Source organism: Ptychodera flava, chromosome 15, assembly GCF_041260155.1.
Source record: "Ptychodera flava strain L36383 chromosome 15, AS_Pfla_20210202, whole genome shotgun sequence".
Classification (NCBI taxonomy): Eukaryota; Metazoa; Hemichordata; class Enteropneusta; family Ptychoderidae; genus Ptychodera; species Ptychodera flava.
The window spans coordinates 4,086,643-4,104,414 of NC_091942.1; the positions used below are offsets into that span (position 1 = coordinate 4,086,643).

Genomic DNA, 17,772 nt, shown 5'->3' on the forward strand with positions numbered 1-17,772 from the left:
AACATAACAATATCAAACTCTTATTCCGGGAAATTCATTCTGACTCAAGCGTCCAGCTGAAGGGTTACTAAGGATGAAAGATATTTCAACTACACGGAAATATTGTTATTCGTTGTTTGAATAAATTTTAAACTTTCAACGAGATTTCTTGTATATTTTGGTATGGTACGAGTGACCTCTTACAAAAAATGTGTAATAACTACGGAGATACATCTCTAATATATGTATGCTGTTCTTTTATTATCTGAAATCTCGAAAATTAATTTTTTGTGTAATTTTTGCATTGATAAGATTTCTGTAAATGAAATAAGAGACATTCTACCTCTGCCTCTGAGCGCCACATCGACCTAGTTTATTTAATGATACACAAAGCACAAGTATATCGTAATAGATTGCTTTTTATTTAAGTGATTGTTGACATATAACTTACATGAAAAGGAGAACAGTTTGATGATAAAAGTGGTTTTTGAAATATTTACATTTCTCAAATGATCTATGTACAGCTTTGTTCGAGGAGGCACTGGTGACTTTACACCTATGTACTGCTTATTGCCTGCAAAAGCGTGCAAATGCATCTCATCTTCTCGGAAATAAAAAGAGGTGACAACTTGAAGACCCTGTCGCCAATCAGAAGTGTAGTGCGAACACTGTCACTGGCCTAGTCTAGTAGTATGACACTTGACGTCACCAGGTCACTGTGTTTTCCTTCGACCTGATTATGTTTGCCCATCGGCTGTCATTTCAAATTCGCCCCGAAATCCACTCCCGACAAACGCGTAAACGCAGCTCTACGCCAAATAAAATATTTCTTTTCTATCGCTGCGGGACAGGAGAGACTGTTCGAAACATTTTGATGAAAACCTTTGGTCTGTATGTGTAATGACATCCTGCCTTTGAAGGTAACTGTATCAAACTAGGAACCGATTACAATCAAACATGCCCTTCAGAATGTTTTTGGCAGTGACGAATATGGAATAAATTGCAATCTGAATCTGAAAAAAACGGTGTTCGGGTATCGTTTGTTGGAAGGCGATTGGCTCTGAGCCTACGTGAAATTGGGACGTTAATATATGGTTCATTGCTGATTCATCCCAAAATTATGGGATGTCTGTCGCATAAGGTAACAACGATTGTACTTTGTAAAGACTTTTTCACATGTAGAACAAAACTTGAAACATGAAAATGTAATCGAAATGAATCATTTGAATAGAAGGTCGACGGGAAATGCCTTCGTGTAAAAATACAACCCAGGTCTCTTAAAACAAACAATTGCTGTTATCGTTTGAAAGAAAACAATACCTAGGTTGATGCTATAAAACCAACCGCGTTAACCGGCTATTCTTCTTTTGGAATATATTGTGTGGCTGTATACAGTGTGTTTGTATGTTGTGAGATCTGTGCTGGATAGTTCTGACACGGTGTTGATAAATGAGGTAGTTCAAATGCTAGGGGCACTGAGGGGCGAAAGTTTTCCGCTATTGTTAGCATGGCCATGAACACATTTCGTAAATTAACAGTGAACTACGCTGATTATCATATACCTCTCAACATATATATGCGACCCTCCCCTCCTTCCTCAACATTACACAACCGAGAAAGTGTTAGGACTACGGAGGTAGCAACCCGATCACTAGTGAAGAACGTTTCTTCCTTTAAACTTAACATACCCGAAGAATACCGACCGATTCTTCATGATAACAATGGAGTTTTCTCAGGGGGTCCTCCGATAACCTTTCGGCAGAAATGGACCCCTAGGATTGTTATTTGTAAACTTGTTCAGTACTGGCACAGTCTTGATGTTCAGTTCAGTCTTGCCAAAAACTGCACTTTAATGCGACAGAAGAACGTCGACATATTTCTGGTTTTGATTAATCTGAGTAATAATTGAGTTAATTTTCTCCTCTTCATTATAAACGAAATTATCCGAACATATAGTGAGTAGGTTGAAAAGCAACCACTGCAATTTACATTGCAGCTCATACCGCGCATGGGTCGCAGTCTTTGAACTCCATTTGCCGATTTCTTGAGAATCAGCGTCTTCGGGTCCCGATGTTGTGGCAGTGACAATGAAATACTCTCCAAATTGATCTACTCAGTGGTAGTTTATTTAGGTCCACGTAACACCGGCACCACTGTCCACCCCACATACTGTCTTCTGCGTTCTGAAAAGCCACAGAGTCCCGATGACGGCGGCAAAATTGATCGCCGCCACGATGAAGAGTAGCATGAGCACCCCCAACGGCTGGAAACAGAATATTTTGAAACCTTCATAGAGTCTCCTCTCCTTGTAGTCGACTTTGTAGCATACGTCATGCGATTTGAACCCTCTGACGTAAATGTTACAGAATATCATGACACAGAATGCCAGTACAACAATATCCAAAATGCAGAGCGGTCCAAAAAGCATCAATCCGGCGTTTAGAGCTTCGTCATGGGTTATCCCAAATGAAATCACATTGAAAGATTTTTCAGGTCCAAGTTTCAATAACTCTTCATAATTTTTCAAAATATTGCTCAGTGCCAGGAAAAAGTCTTGGTCAGCTAAAAGATCCAACGAGGTTGATAGCAACTGTTTAGTCCGCTTATCCGACAAAATTTCACAGAGTTCCTCTCCCGTGCTGAGGTATATCTGAAATGAAGAACAAAGCGCATGAGCGCAATCTCCACTATGCTGACGAAACTGCCTCTGGAATAAAATAGTCAAGAATCCAAACAGTCGACAAGCAAGAAACAAGAATCAAGTACTGTAGATGGGTTGAAAATAAGTAGGTCGGGTCGTTAAAGCAATGAATTTGTTTTTCTAAATTTTGTTTTTACATATATTTGAAACTTACTCCGAGACAAAACTTAATAATGCTTAAAGGTTGACAGTCAACAAAACATACTACAATACAGCAGCGATACATCGAGCAAATCAAAATTATATTCGCTATACACATGAATAAAACAAACTCTCCGTATGAAAACAGTTCAGCACCATCGCTCAACGATCACACAGGAAAGTTAGAATTGAGAATACAGTGACCCCTCAGTCTTGCATGGCGCAAGAGGCCGTGTTATAGCGCCCTCATATGTTGACATCAGAATTTTGACGAGAATGGAGCAACTTGAGTCAGTCTTACCACTTTGTCTTTGACGGACAGAAGAAGGACGGCATCATTTCCACAAGCACCCATTTTCCATGATTGCATTCTCAGGTACTTGGTCCACATCTGAGCTTCATTTAGTATTTCGGCATTTTGCGGGGAAGAGCTAAAACAAAGGAAACGGTGGACACATGAGTATGGAGATTTATTGCAGAATACGATATGCGACCTAAAGGAGATTGATTTTAGAATTTGAAAAACTCGCATCACAGATAACTGTGAAGTAAAAGCATTTCTGGTTGATGGGCCCGATTGTCACATTTCTGAAGAAAATCACAGGCGATTACCGCTGATATCACAGTGGTGGAGGTGGCGTGTCACTGTCGAATATCTCGCTATCATATTCGCGGAAGCGGCGCCTTTGAAGACCTGCGCAATAAAGGGAAAGGGTGTTGTGTTGCCAGGTACCTACAAAGCCGAAATAAAGCCTGTTCACGCTCCCTTAGCCGGCATGAACAAACTTATTCGTCTAATAACCCCACTGACGACAGACAGGAGTGATATTAGAAGATTATAGAGAGTTGTGAAAACACTGAATTGTAACTCAAGACGTTCAAGTTTTGTACGTTACATGCCGTTATTACCCATGAAAGAAGTTATGTTGCCTAATTAGGCGGGCTAGACTCCTCATCAATATCGCGAATGGTGTTACCGAATGGTCATCGGTCAGTAGGCGGTGAGTACGTCCTTTCACGAAGAGGCCAGTAACAATTTCAAACGACTAATTGAGCGTCTTACATATGGGACCTATTCTTCTGATAGGGCCCTATGGAAGCTAAAACATGAATAATTGTATCCGAGCTTACGTCAGAGTTCATCAAGAAGGGCGATAAAAATGCCACGAATGTGTGGAATGTTGGTTACTTAAAGGCACCTTGTTGTCATAGCGTTGTTTTCACTTATCTCGTTGCCCTGTATTGGTTGTCCATTTCCTTAGTCATTTTGCTACATCAACGGAAGGTTGTACATCATCATATCTGCAGTTTTTTCGCCTTAAAGTGACTTCAACGACGTTATCGTCGACGTCGTCATCATCATCATCGTCGTCGTCGTTGTCGTCGTCGTCGTAGTCTTCCTATCACGAGCGCCCGTTCTTTTCCATCACTAAACTTTCTCCCCTGTCCTTTCCCTAAACCATCGTTAAGATCACCCTTTTCTACGTTGTTTCATCATCATCGACGCCACCACTTCCACCATAACCACCAGCCTAAAGACCTGATCGGTGGCTGCGACGGGATAGTTAGGCTTTTCTTCCGAATACAATAGTATACTATGATTCGAAACCCTCTCTGTACGGTTGAAAAGCCTACCTCAAAGAGAAAAAAAGTTAAGTTGCCCAATTCCTTTTTTGTCACTAACAAAAACATAACAATGGAAATACTCCTCAACCCGTAATTGTACAACGTGCGCCACGCCCCTCAACTCAAAGACAACAATTCAACTTGAAACTCACTGACGTAACGATTCTCTTGGAAATATGCCAATTTTAACAGTCCTAAAATCTCCGCGTTCAAGAGAAGTATTAGACAAGTTGTTCTATCGATCAACCAAAACAGTAAGAAATCTCCATGGGTTCTACTGAGAATATTGCACAACCCTCAGCACATGTATCTCAATCATGAACAGTTTGGTGAAATTCAACCCAACACAAAGAATCCTTACACCATGAGAGATATTTGGACAGGAGGTTAAAAATATGCAAGTGTTTGAAATATCGGTGCTCATCTCTCCCCTGGACAAATGAAATGTTTTCTATTACTATAGAGGATCTCAGGAACAGATTTTCTGAAAATTGTTTACTAGCCTACAGCTAGTGTGGACTAATTCAAATACACGTTGAGAAAATTAAATTTTCACTCATATTGCACACAGAGTTAAAAGAGACAAAGTTTGGCATTTAGAATTTTCGAAATGATGGCGCAGTTTACCCTTTTCATAAAAAAATACACCAGCACGGCAACATTGGATTTTAATTCTTGACTTTGACAGAAAGTGGGTTGTAATAAGTTTTCATTAGCGAACTGTGAGACAACGTTCGAAAGGACCAGCATGATCCTTATCGTCTCTGTACTCACAAACACCATCTAGCTGTTCTCCTTCATCATCTTGGCCGTGCTGGTGAAATCTACGTCAATGTTACTCATCCTCAGTCACTGTGTTCAAATATAGTCTAACCCCAGAACAACGTTCACGTCACGTGCACGCCGATAAACAATAGAGATACATCTTCTACAAGATACAATGTAATTATGTGGTTTCTAACTAGAAATGATACGGCGAAACGGTCATAATGATCATGTTAGAAACTTCATCGTGCACAAAACACCGACAGAGTGACTCCAAAATTGCCACTAAGAGTTCACACTTTCAAAGGGCTGGTGACTGTTGCTTTCGGTGATTTTTTTCTCACTGTTTTTGTTTATATATATGCCAATTGCAAGTTCTTATTCGACTCCCCGAAAGTATGTTGAAACACCTACTATTCAGCTTGTCAACAGAACATTAATATGCGTAAAAACGCACCATTATTGTTTAAATTTGAATTCTAGTCCGGACCAGAAATCACTCGTCAATGAAAGGAATGCAGTTTACACATGTACAGGCTGAGCTGACAAGCTCAATACTGTGTATCTCATCATGCTTCTGGGAGTAGAACAAGAAACTGTAGCTGACATTAAAAGCAAAAACTGTGAAGAAAATATCAAATGTGACATCAACAAGCCCTTTAAACGTATTTGTCAATATTGATTCGAATTCCTAGATCCACTCTCACAAAATAGCCTGAACTTTGCGCGTTGTTAGGTTCGTAAGTGTATAGCTGACAACTTCTTGACCGCGGGGTCACAGCGTCGGTAAGGAGAGTCTTGGTATATCTTAAGTGAAGATCCCCCGCGAAAAAGGATACAGAAACGGTTGGCGAGAAGAAACCATACCAAGGAGAGATACAAATAGATTCTGTAAAGGCGTTGGCTTAAAAAAATCAATCTTCCTGGCCTCCTTGTATATCAAAAGGCCAATATGCGATTTATCGTTTTCCAAGCTATATTTATTAATGACAGAACATTTGAACTTTTGCCAAATTATCATACTATATTATGCATCACAAACAACAGCCCTTAGCTTCTGCATGTCACAAAAACGCAAAAACATCGACAAAATGCATTTACCTGGATTCTACAGTAATTGATAATTATAATATATTTTTATCAGTTCATGGGTCTGTCATTGTCCGGGGTCTTCGGTATGAACAAATTCCACAATTACCTTCTTTTTAATCAACGGGATCAGAGTACTATCATTTTCTGTGGTTTAATTTATTTTATTTCATTTTCCAAATTGGTTATATATCGATTTCGGCACATGTGAGCATCCGATACATCTGCTGGGTCGGATCTCGACGTTACGTCGTACCTATAACGTTGTTCAGAAAATGACAGCAGTTGCGATGCCAGTGGTTGGCAGCGCCGTGCTCATTATCTTTGCGATAAGTTTGATCCCAGATGAAAGACAAGCGGTACTATTTATAGCTGGTTCATTGCAGACTAATTTCACATCGGAATTCGATTTACAGATGAAAAGTGAAAACACGATGGCATACATAAATCATTGCGTCCCCGAGCAGTTCTCGCCCTACTGTCAAGCAAACCCGTCTGAGTAAACTAAAGTTTCCAACCCAGGGTTCAAAGTTCATGCTTATTAGGAAAATACATGGTGTAATATTATATTTCATCTCAGTGGAGAACTAGGAATGTACCAGTTTCACACAGTGACTGAGTTTCGGGTCGTCGCGGTTTTGTGAAAAAAATAAACGCAAGAAATATTGCAAATGCCGAATTTTTGGCATAAATATCCGTTCGAGCTGAAAATATTCGCACGAAAGACGGTTGGTAATGAATTTATGTGTACATGGTGATATTTTTCTCGGGTGCTTTGCTTTTTCTTCGGGCGCTTTGCAAAACGAGGTTTGAGTCAGAGTCAACTTATGTGCTGCTGGGTAAACGATATCGCTTCGACTGTGACCTCAACTAAAATCGTAAATCGTACTCCGAACTCAATATTTGTACGCGGTGTCCGTGATTTCTTCTCCTCGCGGTAAAAAAAAGTTCCACAAATGCTATAAATCCTCGGCTGAGGAACTTTGCCCACAAATTTACGAACTTTAACCTAAGTTGAATCCATTGGGATCCCGGTACGATCGCACTTGTCCTGTATCATCACAACGCTCTCGTATCACTCATCGAAACAAACCCTCCCAAAGAAGGTATCATATCAAACGGAGTCAACTCTGTAACTGGGTCGAATGCCACTTGGCAGCATTTGAAAAAATTATGATGGGTTTTGCAAATAGTTCGAGCCAGGTCTTTTGTACGGTAGCGTGTACACAGGCGAGGTAAAGAGGTTTGAGGCTTACGCGTATAATAGGGGCTTACATAGAATTAAGCTGTTTACACGAGACCCTCTGCATACTCTGATGACCGGCTACTGAGCGTTAGATAATACGTCTCTCACTCTGTTGTCTGTATTTTTCAATATGCCGTAGGGAGTCAAAGCCTTTTTTTGATAGCCAAATACAAAGAAATAAATTGTTTGGATGTGAAAGCCCCGGCTTAGAATTTCTGGTGCCGATTATGCAGCGGAGATGAAACCCACAATGGGGATGTGCTTTGATTTGGTTTTCGGCTTATTTTGTGCACGCCTCCTGCTTTCTGTCGTTTCATGGGATTGGTAAGTCGTAGCAATGTCGTTAATTTAACGGAATGCAAACACCAGGAAGGAATGGGAGCGATAATCGGAGCTCATATTTGGCGCGAAGTAACGAGCCGCGTCGCAACGTAGGCTGGCAGAGGGGCAAGAAATCGAGAAGGCCGACGTGAGCGACCTCGTTAAAAACACTTAAATCTCGGGTCAATGATCTCAAATATGATGAAGTAATTGAGTCAGGTTAATCATAAGATGTAATCGTAAATCTCAACGGTTTTCACTGAACGTAGTCAGACGAAACCTGTGTACATGGGGCGTAGTATGGAGAACCGATCACTTCGGTGAAATGTATTTCAGCGTTTTTGTCAAAGCGGAACCACTAGCACAGATGTACCGACACCAATTACGGTCATCGTATTGTTTGGCTGCACAGCGGGAAGACACGACGGCGTAAGGTCACAGTTAACAAGGGAACGCTAGGCTTGTTGTTTTAACGGTTTAGGTCGTTACAGTTTAGTTAATAAGAGTGACTCCATTCCTTCCATTTTCTAGTAGGAGCTATGCACACAGCTTAAACTACTATTAAAAGAGTGGATTTTGCACTTTACATTCCAAACCATAGTCTATCAACTTCTCATAGTCCTGTAGTTCTTTCAAGATTTTATCACTGTTTTGTTCGAACTGCATTTGCGGTATAAATGTAAAAGAAAGTGTATTTTCTCTGCAGACTTACAAATCCCACTTTTATCTTCTGGGAACCATGTACGCGAACGGACTCTCTGGTGCCAGTATCACACACATCGTGGAACTGGTAACCCTCCCGTCACCTATACTCCTGATTAAACGACATTGTTTGAATGTATGTGGAGGAATTTTTTGTGAAAGAAATGAAGAAGGAAACCTTCCAGGCAAAAAGTCCTGGAAGTCATTGCTGAGATATACCGACCACTGCCCAGCTGAATAGCTATAAATATGGAGCGATATATTGCAATTATCTCCACTCTTCATCAAGAGAATGGTGGTAATTGTTGCTGTGGGTGTCAACCTCGTTACAATCCCTGCTGGCTATTGGTTATTTTCCTGATGCACGACCTTAGTTGTTAAACTTCCCAAGTGCATACCTGCCAAGACTTCAAAGGGATCGGCGTTTTTACAGACGAATTTTGACCCCTCGATCCTCAGCCGTGTTAGCTGCATCGACACCGATCAATCTTCCATACGTCGTAGTGACATCTTTCTTCAAGGCAAGTGATGATTTCATTCACTAGTTAATAACCTGGACAGTGATGACAATGGTAAATCGTGGCATTGAGGGCATCACTAAGAACAGGAATCCCTTAATAAAACATCCTCTATTGACTTTCACTTTAGTTGGGACTTTAGCGACTACCGTATGATCTCATCCCACAAACAGTTACCCTCGCCAAGGGCGATTTGCGGCCTCTGGTCAAGAGTTCCGACAATGCCAATTAAAGAGAAAAGTATCCCCTTTCTCAGTGGTTAAGAATCCCAGCATTGTGTTGTATTGTCTACATTTCAAATGGTCACTTGGTTGCTGATGGCGTTGTCCTTTCAGAGATTCTCACAGGCGGCCTCGGTGAATCCCACATGCTATCAGAAATCTCTGGCCATCGGACACCACGTTGAAACAGGGAAGCAATGTGTGCTAAAACGTTTGAGAACATTTTATGCCCTTCGTTGGATCCGAGGGCGCAATAATAGTTTGATCTAAACTGATGCTTCTAAAATAATTTTCTGACATGGCGATTGAATTATGAGCCATGATTAAAGTATTCAGTCACTATGAGTTGATGTTGATTTTTCCTGTTGGTGACCATCGTCAGGGCTAGCTTTTTACTGTGAACTCTCAACAACAGACAGCCTAGACAGCCTGGATCATAAGATTTACATGTATAATGTGTGAACTGTTTCAGTAACTATACTTCTTCAATTAATCGAACTTTGCATCTTGCTGACACAACGTTAAGAATCCTTTATACAGGCCGGTGAATCGGAAATTTAAGTTTATTTATGCAATATTTAAGAATTCTTTATGCAATATGTGTTTGATATATAGTGTAAATCTTTCGAACGCTCAGTACAAAACGAATTACAAACATTGAGAACTAAGTCACGTGGTTTCCAACGGTCATGGAATCAAATCAAAATGCAAAGATAAACATCACCATTTTAAAATGCAATTACTATCGACTTTATTGAGATTGCTGGGCCCTTTGTCTCAATAATTACATTTACGCTAATAAGCTCACGCTAAAGCTTTGTGAAATGAACACTGTCACGCATTTTGAAATTGAGACGATTACTTTCCCCGTCGGTCTATACTTCACACTGACATTCCACATAATAAGTATTGACCGAACGTACAGACCCACAGTTACAGTCTTTCTTGCATCGCACCACCTGCAATTACACTCCTTGTATGGTTAGGGTTGTGTTCATTCAAGCTCGCTGACAATGGTGCAATAATGTCGTTTTGAAGTTTGTGCGCTGTGAGTGCAAAGATTATACCCGGGAGATGATATAAGGGGAGTGATTACAAACCGGCAATTATTTTTGAAACGATGGTCGGCAATTTTTGTAAGTGAAGGCATGATCCAGCGTAAAGGTGAGAAAGAAAAACATTGTACTATTAAAACACGAAAATCAGCACGGCCGTCTGGCCTGCGGAGTCCCCGGGGCAGAGTCATACAACGGTTGGATATTAAACACCGCCACGGCTGCAATTCAATACAGAACAGTTGAATTGGTCACAGGCCAACGGTAATACAGTGTAAATTGAAGTCAAGACGGAGAGGAATGCTTGTTTCGCTTGAAGTACGAAGTCTTAATCAGCTCAACTGTTTGTTTAGGTATAGTTGAACGAGCATGCGTACACTACGATACAATTAAATACGCACGGCGTAACTGAGTTGACGCTGTAACCCGACATACCCTATCCGATCAAACAGTCGAATCTCAGGGAAGTAAAACTATCCTTGCCAACTCGCGATATATCAGCGTTGCCGGTCAAAAACTTTCCCGGCATTGTTCGTGGACGCATGGTTACTATTTTTTCACCTGGGCACAATTTTTGATGACAGGTTTTAAACCTGAAAGTATTTTAAGAGTCTTTATTATTCAAATTCAAAAGACGCGACTTCGGTATGTGCAGTCTTTACAAGCTCACATGCAAAATAACGCAGCACAGATGAACAGTTCTGTTGCTCATAACACAGCCTTTTTTTCCCACGCCACCGTTCGAAACGTAACATACAAAGTGAAGAATTTGTCAATTGCAAAAGAAAACAAACAGTTAAACAAACAGCGCCATTAGCGGCGTAAACGACTCAATTAATTTTCAACTAATGACTTCCCACCTGCTTTCCACTATTGTTCCACATTCATCTGTGCACTTGACGTTCACTAATTAGCATCAAAGAGCTACTATGTCACATCGATGACTCAGTACGTGTACTCCGATTTAATTTGAGAAATTAATTCCGATTTCTGATTTAAATATTTGATTAATAGATCTGCACATGGTCTGCAGACAGACCGGCTTTGATCAGAACACAGTCCCTGCGGATACAGGGACTGTGATCAGAAATTACTTACGGATTGTTGTAGCTTTCAGATTCCATTTTATTGAGCAGTGCTAGCGATACGATGTATCCATGCTTCTCGCCGTGGCCACTCACACATCGATCACATCGGCAATCCGTCGACTGTCTCAGGTTTTCCACCATATCGTCCAGCTCTAGCACTGCCAAATAAAAATCAACACCCCTGTTAGATAGGTCAGAGTTTACACGCAGCTGTCTCGGCAACTGCAGACCAGTGGTTTGCGTTCGTATGACACATGTAACGGATTTTAAGACAAAAATAGTAAGCGAATAAATTTAGTGTAAGAGTTCAACAATACATAACTTTCGACATTTTCCTGAGGTCATATTGATGCGGTACTGTTGCTAAGGCTGCCAAAGCCGATTGCCATCATAAATTCAGGGTGAAAGTGACAATCTCAGATAATTAACAATAGAATACCTGACATAATTAGTGAACTTGAATTACCGACCCGAAAAGGACCATTTTGAAGCAGTATATACGTAGAGTAACAACTCGGCATATTATTTTTTTCGACACTTTGAATGGCTCTCATGAGATAAAACATAGGGCCAAAGTCCCTGAAGCTACTATAGACATGGATACAAAATTAAGTATTTCCTGACTGTATGAAATGATCTCACTAAGGTCATCCTAGGGACATGTAAACCAAATATTAAAGCGGTCTGACCAGCGGTTTTGAAAAAAACAAGCGACTCAACAGTTGACAGAGCTCTGCTGTGTTATGTAGAGAATAACCTTTTGTGACACATGTATTGATGAAGAAGGTGGATATCTTTGATAGCTCATTTCAGGATGGCCTGACCAAAAAGGGAAAAAAATTCCGTAAAAATACAGATTTGCATATTTCATGAGACTATATTAGTCTATAATAGCAAATAAACGAGAGTTAATTACATTCTAATTAAAGTAAACAAGACTTGCGTAAATCTTGACGTCATAAAAAACAGCGTATCTGTCAGGTTATAAAGAATCTTATCTTTCAGTATTTTCATCCTATTAACCAAGCATATTTCAACTTTCAAATTAACATTGTAAGTAAGTTCTGTTGAATAAGTTGAGACAGTACGTACTCAGAGAAAGCACACTGAAGAGACAAATGTTTGTAACTTAAGAAGTTCAAGGTCATCAAAAGCATTATAAGGAATCATGTTACACTTTCATTGCACTGTTTACACAGATTGCATAATTGCTATAAATAGCACGAGGAATCTTACAGCTCAGCTTTACCATAAAAACCCTATCACTTTGACCACTCTTTTAATTGACCACTCTATTTTTTTCCTCAAAAAGTAATCTTATTTTATCCTTACCAAGTCAACCATAAATGGAAATTAGAAACTTTCTCTATCTCTATTTATTTGACCACCTATCATGACAAACTATTATGAGCAATTTCTTTTAGATAACATAAATGGTGGTTCAGAATATATCAAAGTTGGGATTCAGGAAAGTTGCCTTTACATGTTTTAATCCTCCAAGATGTAAGCATTTCACTATGAACTGTCAAAAAAGTTGAACTTACTGATAATTCCACACTAAAATTATTTTGGCTTTGATGATTTCCTAATTAATTCAATTATTTAAAATCATATTAATTATTTTTTCTGGGTGAATTGATAGGGTTTATACAGTACAAGAATTACATACAATGGAAGTCAAATTTTGACCAAAAATGACAAAAAAATTCCTTAAAAATACACATTTGCATATTTCATCACAATTTGAACAAATCTAAGTTGGGTTATCCCTAGGGACCTGTATACCAGATAACAAAGCTGTCTGACCAGCGGTTTATGAAGAAGATTTTTTACCAAAAACACTTTTTTGGCATTAATTTGCTATTTTCAAAATATCAAAAAATTAAAAAAAGTTTCTCAAATCATATTTTCATCTACACAACAAATATCAAATCAGTAAGTACTGCGGTTCTCAAGATATTTGAGTGGACGGACGCCTCACAAACGGACAACATAATACATACATACATACATACATACATACATACATACATACATAACATACATACATACATACATACATACATCATACATACAGACTGACGACGGACGCCGGACGATACCCATCCCAATAGCTTCTATAGACTATAGTCTATAGTAGTCTAAAACGTGTGTATATTCACATACATACATACACATATACATACATACATACATACATACATACATACACACATACATACATACATACATACATACATACATACATACATACATACATACATACATACATACATACATACATACATACACGATTGTAAAATAAAACGACGGTTAATAAAACAGACTTCAACGGAAGAGCAAACACCATTGGTGGGTATTCATGTGTCGACCCCTAGGAATGAAACTATTGACAGCTGGAAGTATATGACATCGATCGAATTCCAATTTTAATAAACTAATCTGTTCCTCTTACGAAACTAATCACATTATTCAAAATCCAATCTACCCGAACAGTTTTGAATCATAGAAACCACCAGCGCAGCGGCATGCTGCGTGTGAAAATGTCTCTGTGGGATCACCTCCAGTGTCGGATATTCATTTGAAATATTTGAAAAATGGCACTCGAATCTTATCAGGCTATTTGTCAGTATAAAGAGAATAGCTTGTCTGTGACAAAGCAGAATACGTTGTCATTGACCTCGTTTTGTTTCAGTAAAGTCCTATTGAATGGTTGTGATGTCAATATTCCGTTCTGATGACTCGGAGATTGTCTGTGTATTTTGTCCAGTTCAGAGAATGCGCAGTGTCTCGCCGTGTGGTCGAGACACAAATACCGCAGTAATTTCCTTTTTCCTTCAACCCATAAACTTTTGACTTCGCCCCGAAGTCTTAAAACCTCGCATTATTTTTACTGTGTGTTTATTCACGTGGGGGAATTTCGACATTTTGTTTGACTCGGCCCGGCAGTGAGTGCATTGCGGACACCAGTCTATTCCATGTGCTGTAATTGTCAAAACAATGTCTGCTGACAATACTCGCAGAAGCGTCGTTCAAAATGTCAATATTTTACGGATTGGTTTAAAGCTCACTCATGCAAAAGAGTTTGCACAGCCACAAAAACCGCCATAGTTCCTTGCCGCTCGGCAATTATACCTGAGTTTTTCGGGCAGTTTGGCGTCGATCCCAGACACTGTCCCTCCACAACGTGTCTTAGAATATTGGCCAAACATTTCGGGGGTGTTGTCGCTTAAAAGCGCCAGAGCGGGTCCGACGTGACCGGACCTTGATCACTCTACTTCATACATATAAGTGGTTACTGATATGAATGCCCCGTCTGAATAGGCACCGTGTTGTACAGATCGGTTTGGTATCTGATCAGTCTACAGTCATGCAATTGAGTTGACAAACATGGACGGCGTAATTGGATCCATTACGGGTACGGCCTTGGTGATTTTCGTATTCCTTTTAGAAGTGATTTCTTTTGTAAATAGCTCTCCGCGGGACGGTCCGCCGGACATATCGATCAAACCCCTCGGTGCCCGCGTTACAATGCCCACTGAAGAAAAAACATTTTCATCTGGGACTGTAAAAATGTCCAGAGTTTATATATTGAATGTTGCGCGTTTAAAATTTCCAAAATGAATCGAGAGTGGTTTGGTCTATTAAGCAAACTGAAAAGACGCCTTCAGTGTCGGGATGGAAGTCAGGGTACGCAAAACAGACCTTGTGGCCGTACGTGCAAGAAGCAGAGCTTCTATATAAATTAAATCCGCAAGTTATAGCGCTGGGATTGGGATTGTCATGGGAGTGACGAACTATGAACGCGCCTGGAATGTCAACAGCATAAACGCTGACGGTTTAACCTTTCGTACACTACCTTCTTGCTTGGACAGTATTCCGTTCGGGTCGCAGATCCACGACTCTCTGTGGGGGCGATTGCATATGCTGGTTGAGTCTTGCGGATTCGGGTACTCTCTCATTTTCCATTGAGGCGCCGCTGTCATCGAGTTCGGCCGGCCACTGCCCAAACTTTTCTCCAGCATGCAAGTCAGAACGAAGAGAGTCTGGTAGAAAAGTCTGGTCCACCAGGGTCTGTCCATGGTCGTCTCAACCGAACCGGGCCATTCGAAAACATGGAGTCCGATTTTTAAATGTGGCCCATATATCTTGCAAGGTCACTTCAATAGTTGTCGGCACATCTGCATTATAAAGAAGACAAGTGCTCGCGTTGAATTCTGGGTAAACTATACACGCTCGATAAAACATGCGAATAATTCGGATGTTGCTGGTCTTTACACTGGGTTGACACAAATAGCTGTCGGCAATTTTTTTCATGGTATAAGCGTGTTCCGATGCTAGTGTGGAACTTCGCTGGCCACAGAGCATCGAAGGTATTGTCGTAGTGGCCATGGGGCCCGGGAAATAGTTACAAAAATTGTTATGACGTGATTACATAGAGAGAGAAATTGCCGGCAAACAAAGTAGCGAGACCATTAATAGAGTGAACACACTGCCTATAGTGCCGGTGTAGAGCTACACGCAACAATAGCATAATAGATATGAACAAAGCCATGCTAAAATGGCTGGCCACGGCCTTTCTGACCACAGCATCACTCACTCGCAGAAATCAAAGACATTGGTATGGGAACGATACACGTTGTTCGGAGACTCAGAGGAGTGTGAAAATGTGGTTTTGTTTAGTGTCGGCCGGTCATAGAACTATAATGCACAGCCTACAGTTGAAAGCTGATATTGGATGAACACATGTTTGGATGTGTGAAAATGCTTCAGTGTTAAATATATCGTCCCTACTTCATATATCGCACTCTAGAGGAGTTTTCAGACTTAAACTGGAAGTGGAAAATGGGGAAAATACACTCACCATGTATTCTTTTTCAAACGCCCAATTAATGTGTAAGTGTGAAACTGCGTCGTTCGTACATCTCATCCATACAGTCTGTCATACAGATTGTCACAGTCGTTCGGTGACACGTCAAAACACTGCGATTGTGCCATTGCATAGATTGTGCTGCTCATCTGTGTTTTTTCACACTTTGCCACTGAGGGCGTGCTTGATGCGTCCTCTACCGTGGCGGTCATCACCTGTAAGTCATTGCTTGTTCTTACGTTGCGAACTCCCTTTTAATTGTTCAGAAGCTAAGACTGTCCACTTCTAGGCCTACACCGTGTTCTCTTCACAAACGATTACAATGAAAACTATTAATGCCATTGATGTGGTTTTGTCGGGAGGAAATTGAAACAAGGAATGATTTGTTTATTTCTGGGGAGTTCGAGAAAGCTTTAACAATACTTTTAAAGAATTTATACGGCTGCGCAGATTTCCAACACTTCAGCATTGGATTTTTCGAGCATCTTAAATAGTCTCTTGACTTCCGGAATCGATCAAACGTTTCACTGGGACAATAAATCAAATTCAATCGAACAAATTACCGTGGAAAGCAAACAAATAGACACGTTTTCACATGTCTTCACTATTCACTCTGGTTTCAGTAGCAAGGACACCTGAGTATCAGACACAAATATCCGGCAATGGGTTTACTGACTTGCACATGCCTTGAAGATTTACGAGACGGCTTTTATAGTTGTGTTGAGTTTGACCTTGAACTCGCTGTACCTCAGGCTGCCATGCGGGATGAAATAATGTGGTGAAATATTCACAGAACCCCTCGCGCTTCACAATTCTATTGGCAAGACGCGATGAGTATTATTTGAGGATTTTTGACCAAAAGCACAATTGTACTTACAAAAAACATGTAAGCGTAACCGTCGCATTCACCCGTCAGTGATTTTATGATGATCGTCATCGAGACAGTAGCTGCGTAGTTTGATCAAAAGTTATTCATCGTTACCACTAGTCCATTCACGATGTAAAGATCCCCGCCTCAGGCCGTCGTTTTCCTATAGCGATAATTGTGATTGTACGATTCGGTGGCCTGCAATAACCCAATACTGTTAAAGATGTTCGGATGTCCTAGATTGTCAATTCAATCACTCACTCGCTTAATTACTTGACAAGTCAACTGACATACTTCCGAATAAACTACTTCTACTAAAACATAATGATTGTGTAAGGAATGGACAACAAACACTTCGTCTACACTGTTTAATTGTTCGATTGCCAGTCCCGCGCATGCGTAGCTTTGCAATTACAACGTTCTGTTCAAACGATGTTATGATCTATGGATTGGTACACTACACGGTATTCTGGAGAGACGGGGACCCACAGGTTGCAATTGTATTTGAATGTAGTGTGGTCACAGTTAATATCTAATTTTTTCTTCATTTACACAAATTGATTGTGCATGTTTTCGTCACAC

The 17,772-nt window shown here is 40.3% G+C and overlaps 1 protein-coding gene across 1 annotated transcript; it reads right to left on the reverse strand.

Annotated features, from left to right (window-relative positions):
* Nucleotides 1-382: 382 nt before the first annotated feature.
* Nucleotides 383-17,570, reverse strand: LOC139150937 (uncharacterized). The gene is made up of 6 exons (XM_070723422.1): nucleotides 17,200-17,570; nucleotides 16,317-16,627; nucleotides 15,312-15,633; nucleotides 11,463-11,610; nucleotides 3,123-3,252; nucleotides 383-2,629 (listed from the first exon to the last, which is right to left on the reverse strand). The coding sequence occupies exons 3-6, from the start codon at nucleotides 15,532-15,534 to the stop codon at nucleotides 2,108-2,110; spliced, it is 1,023 nt and encodes a 340-aa protein (XP_070579523.1). The 5' UTR covers nucleotides 15,535-15,633; nucleotides 16,317-16,627; nucleotides 17,200-17,570; the 3' UTR covers nucleotides 383-2,107.
* Nucleotides 17,571-17,772: the final 202 nt, after the last annotated feature.

Excerpts from the sequence above, each read along its gene's own strand:
- LOC139150937 (XM_070723422.1), bottom strand. The coding sequence starts at position 15,534 with ATGGACAGACCCTGGTGGACCAGACTTTTCTACCAGACTCTCTTCGTT. Across the intron at positions 11,611-15,311 it reads AATACTGTCCAAGCAAGAAG|TGCTAGAGCTGGACGATATG; the intron begins GTAGTGTACGAA and ends TTTATTTGGCAG. Across the intron at positions 2,630-3,122 it reads TGTCCGTCAAAGACAAAGTG|ATATACCTCAGCACGGGAGA; the intron begins GTAAGACTGACT and ends TCTTCATTTCAG.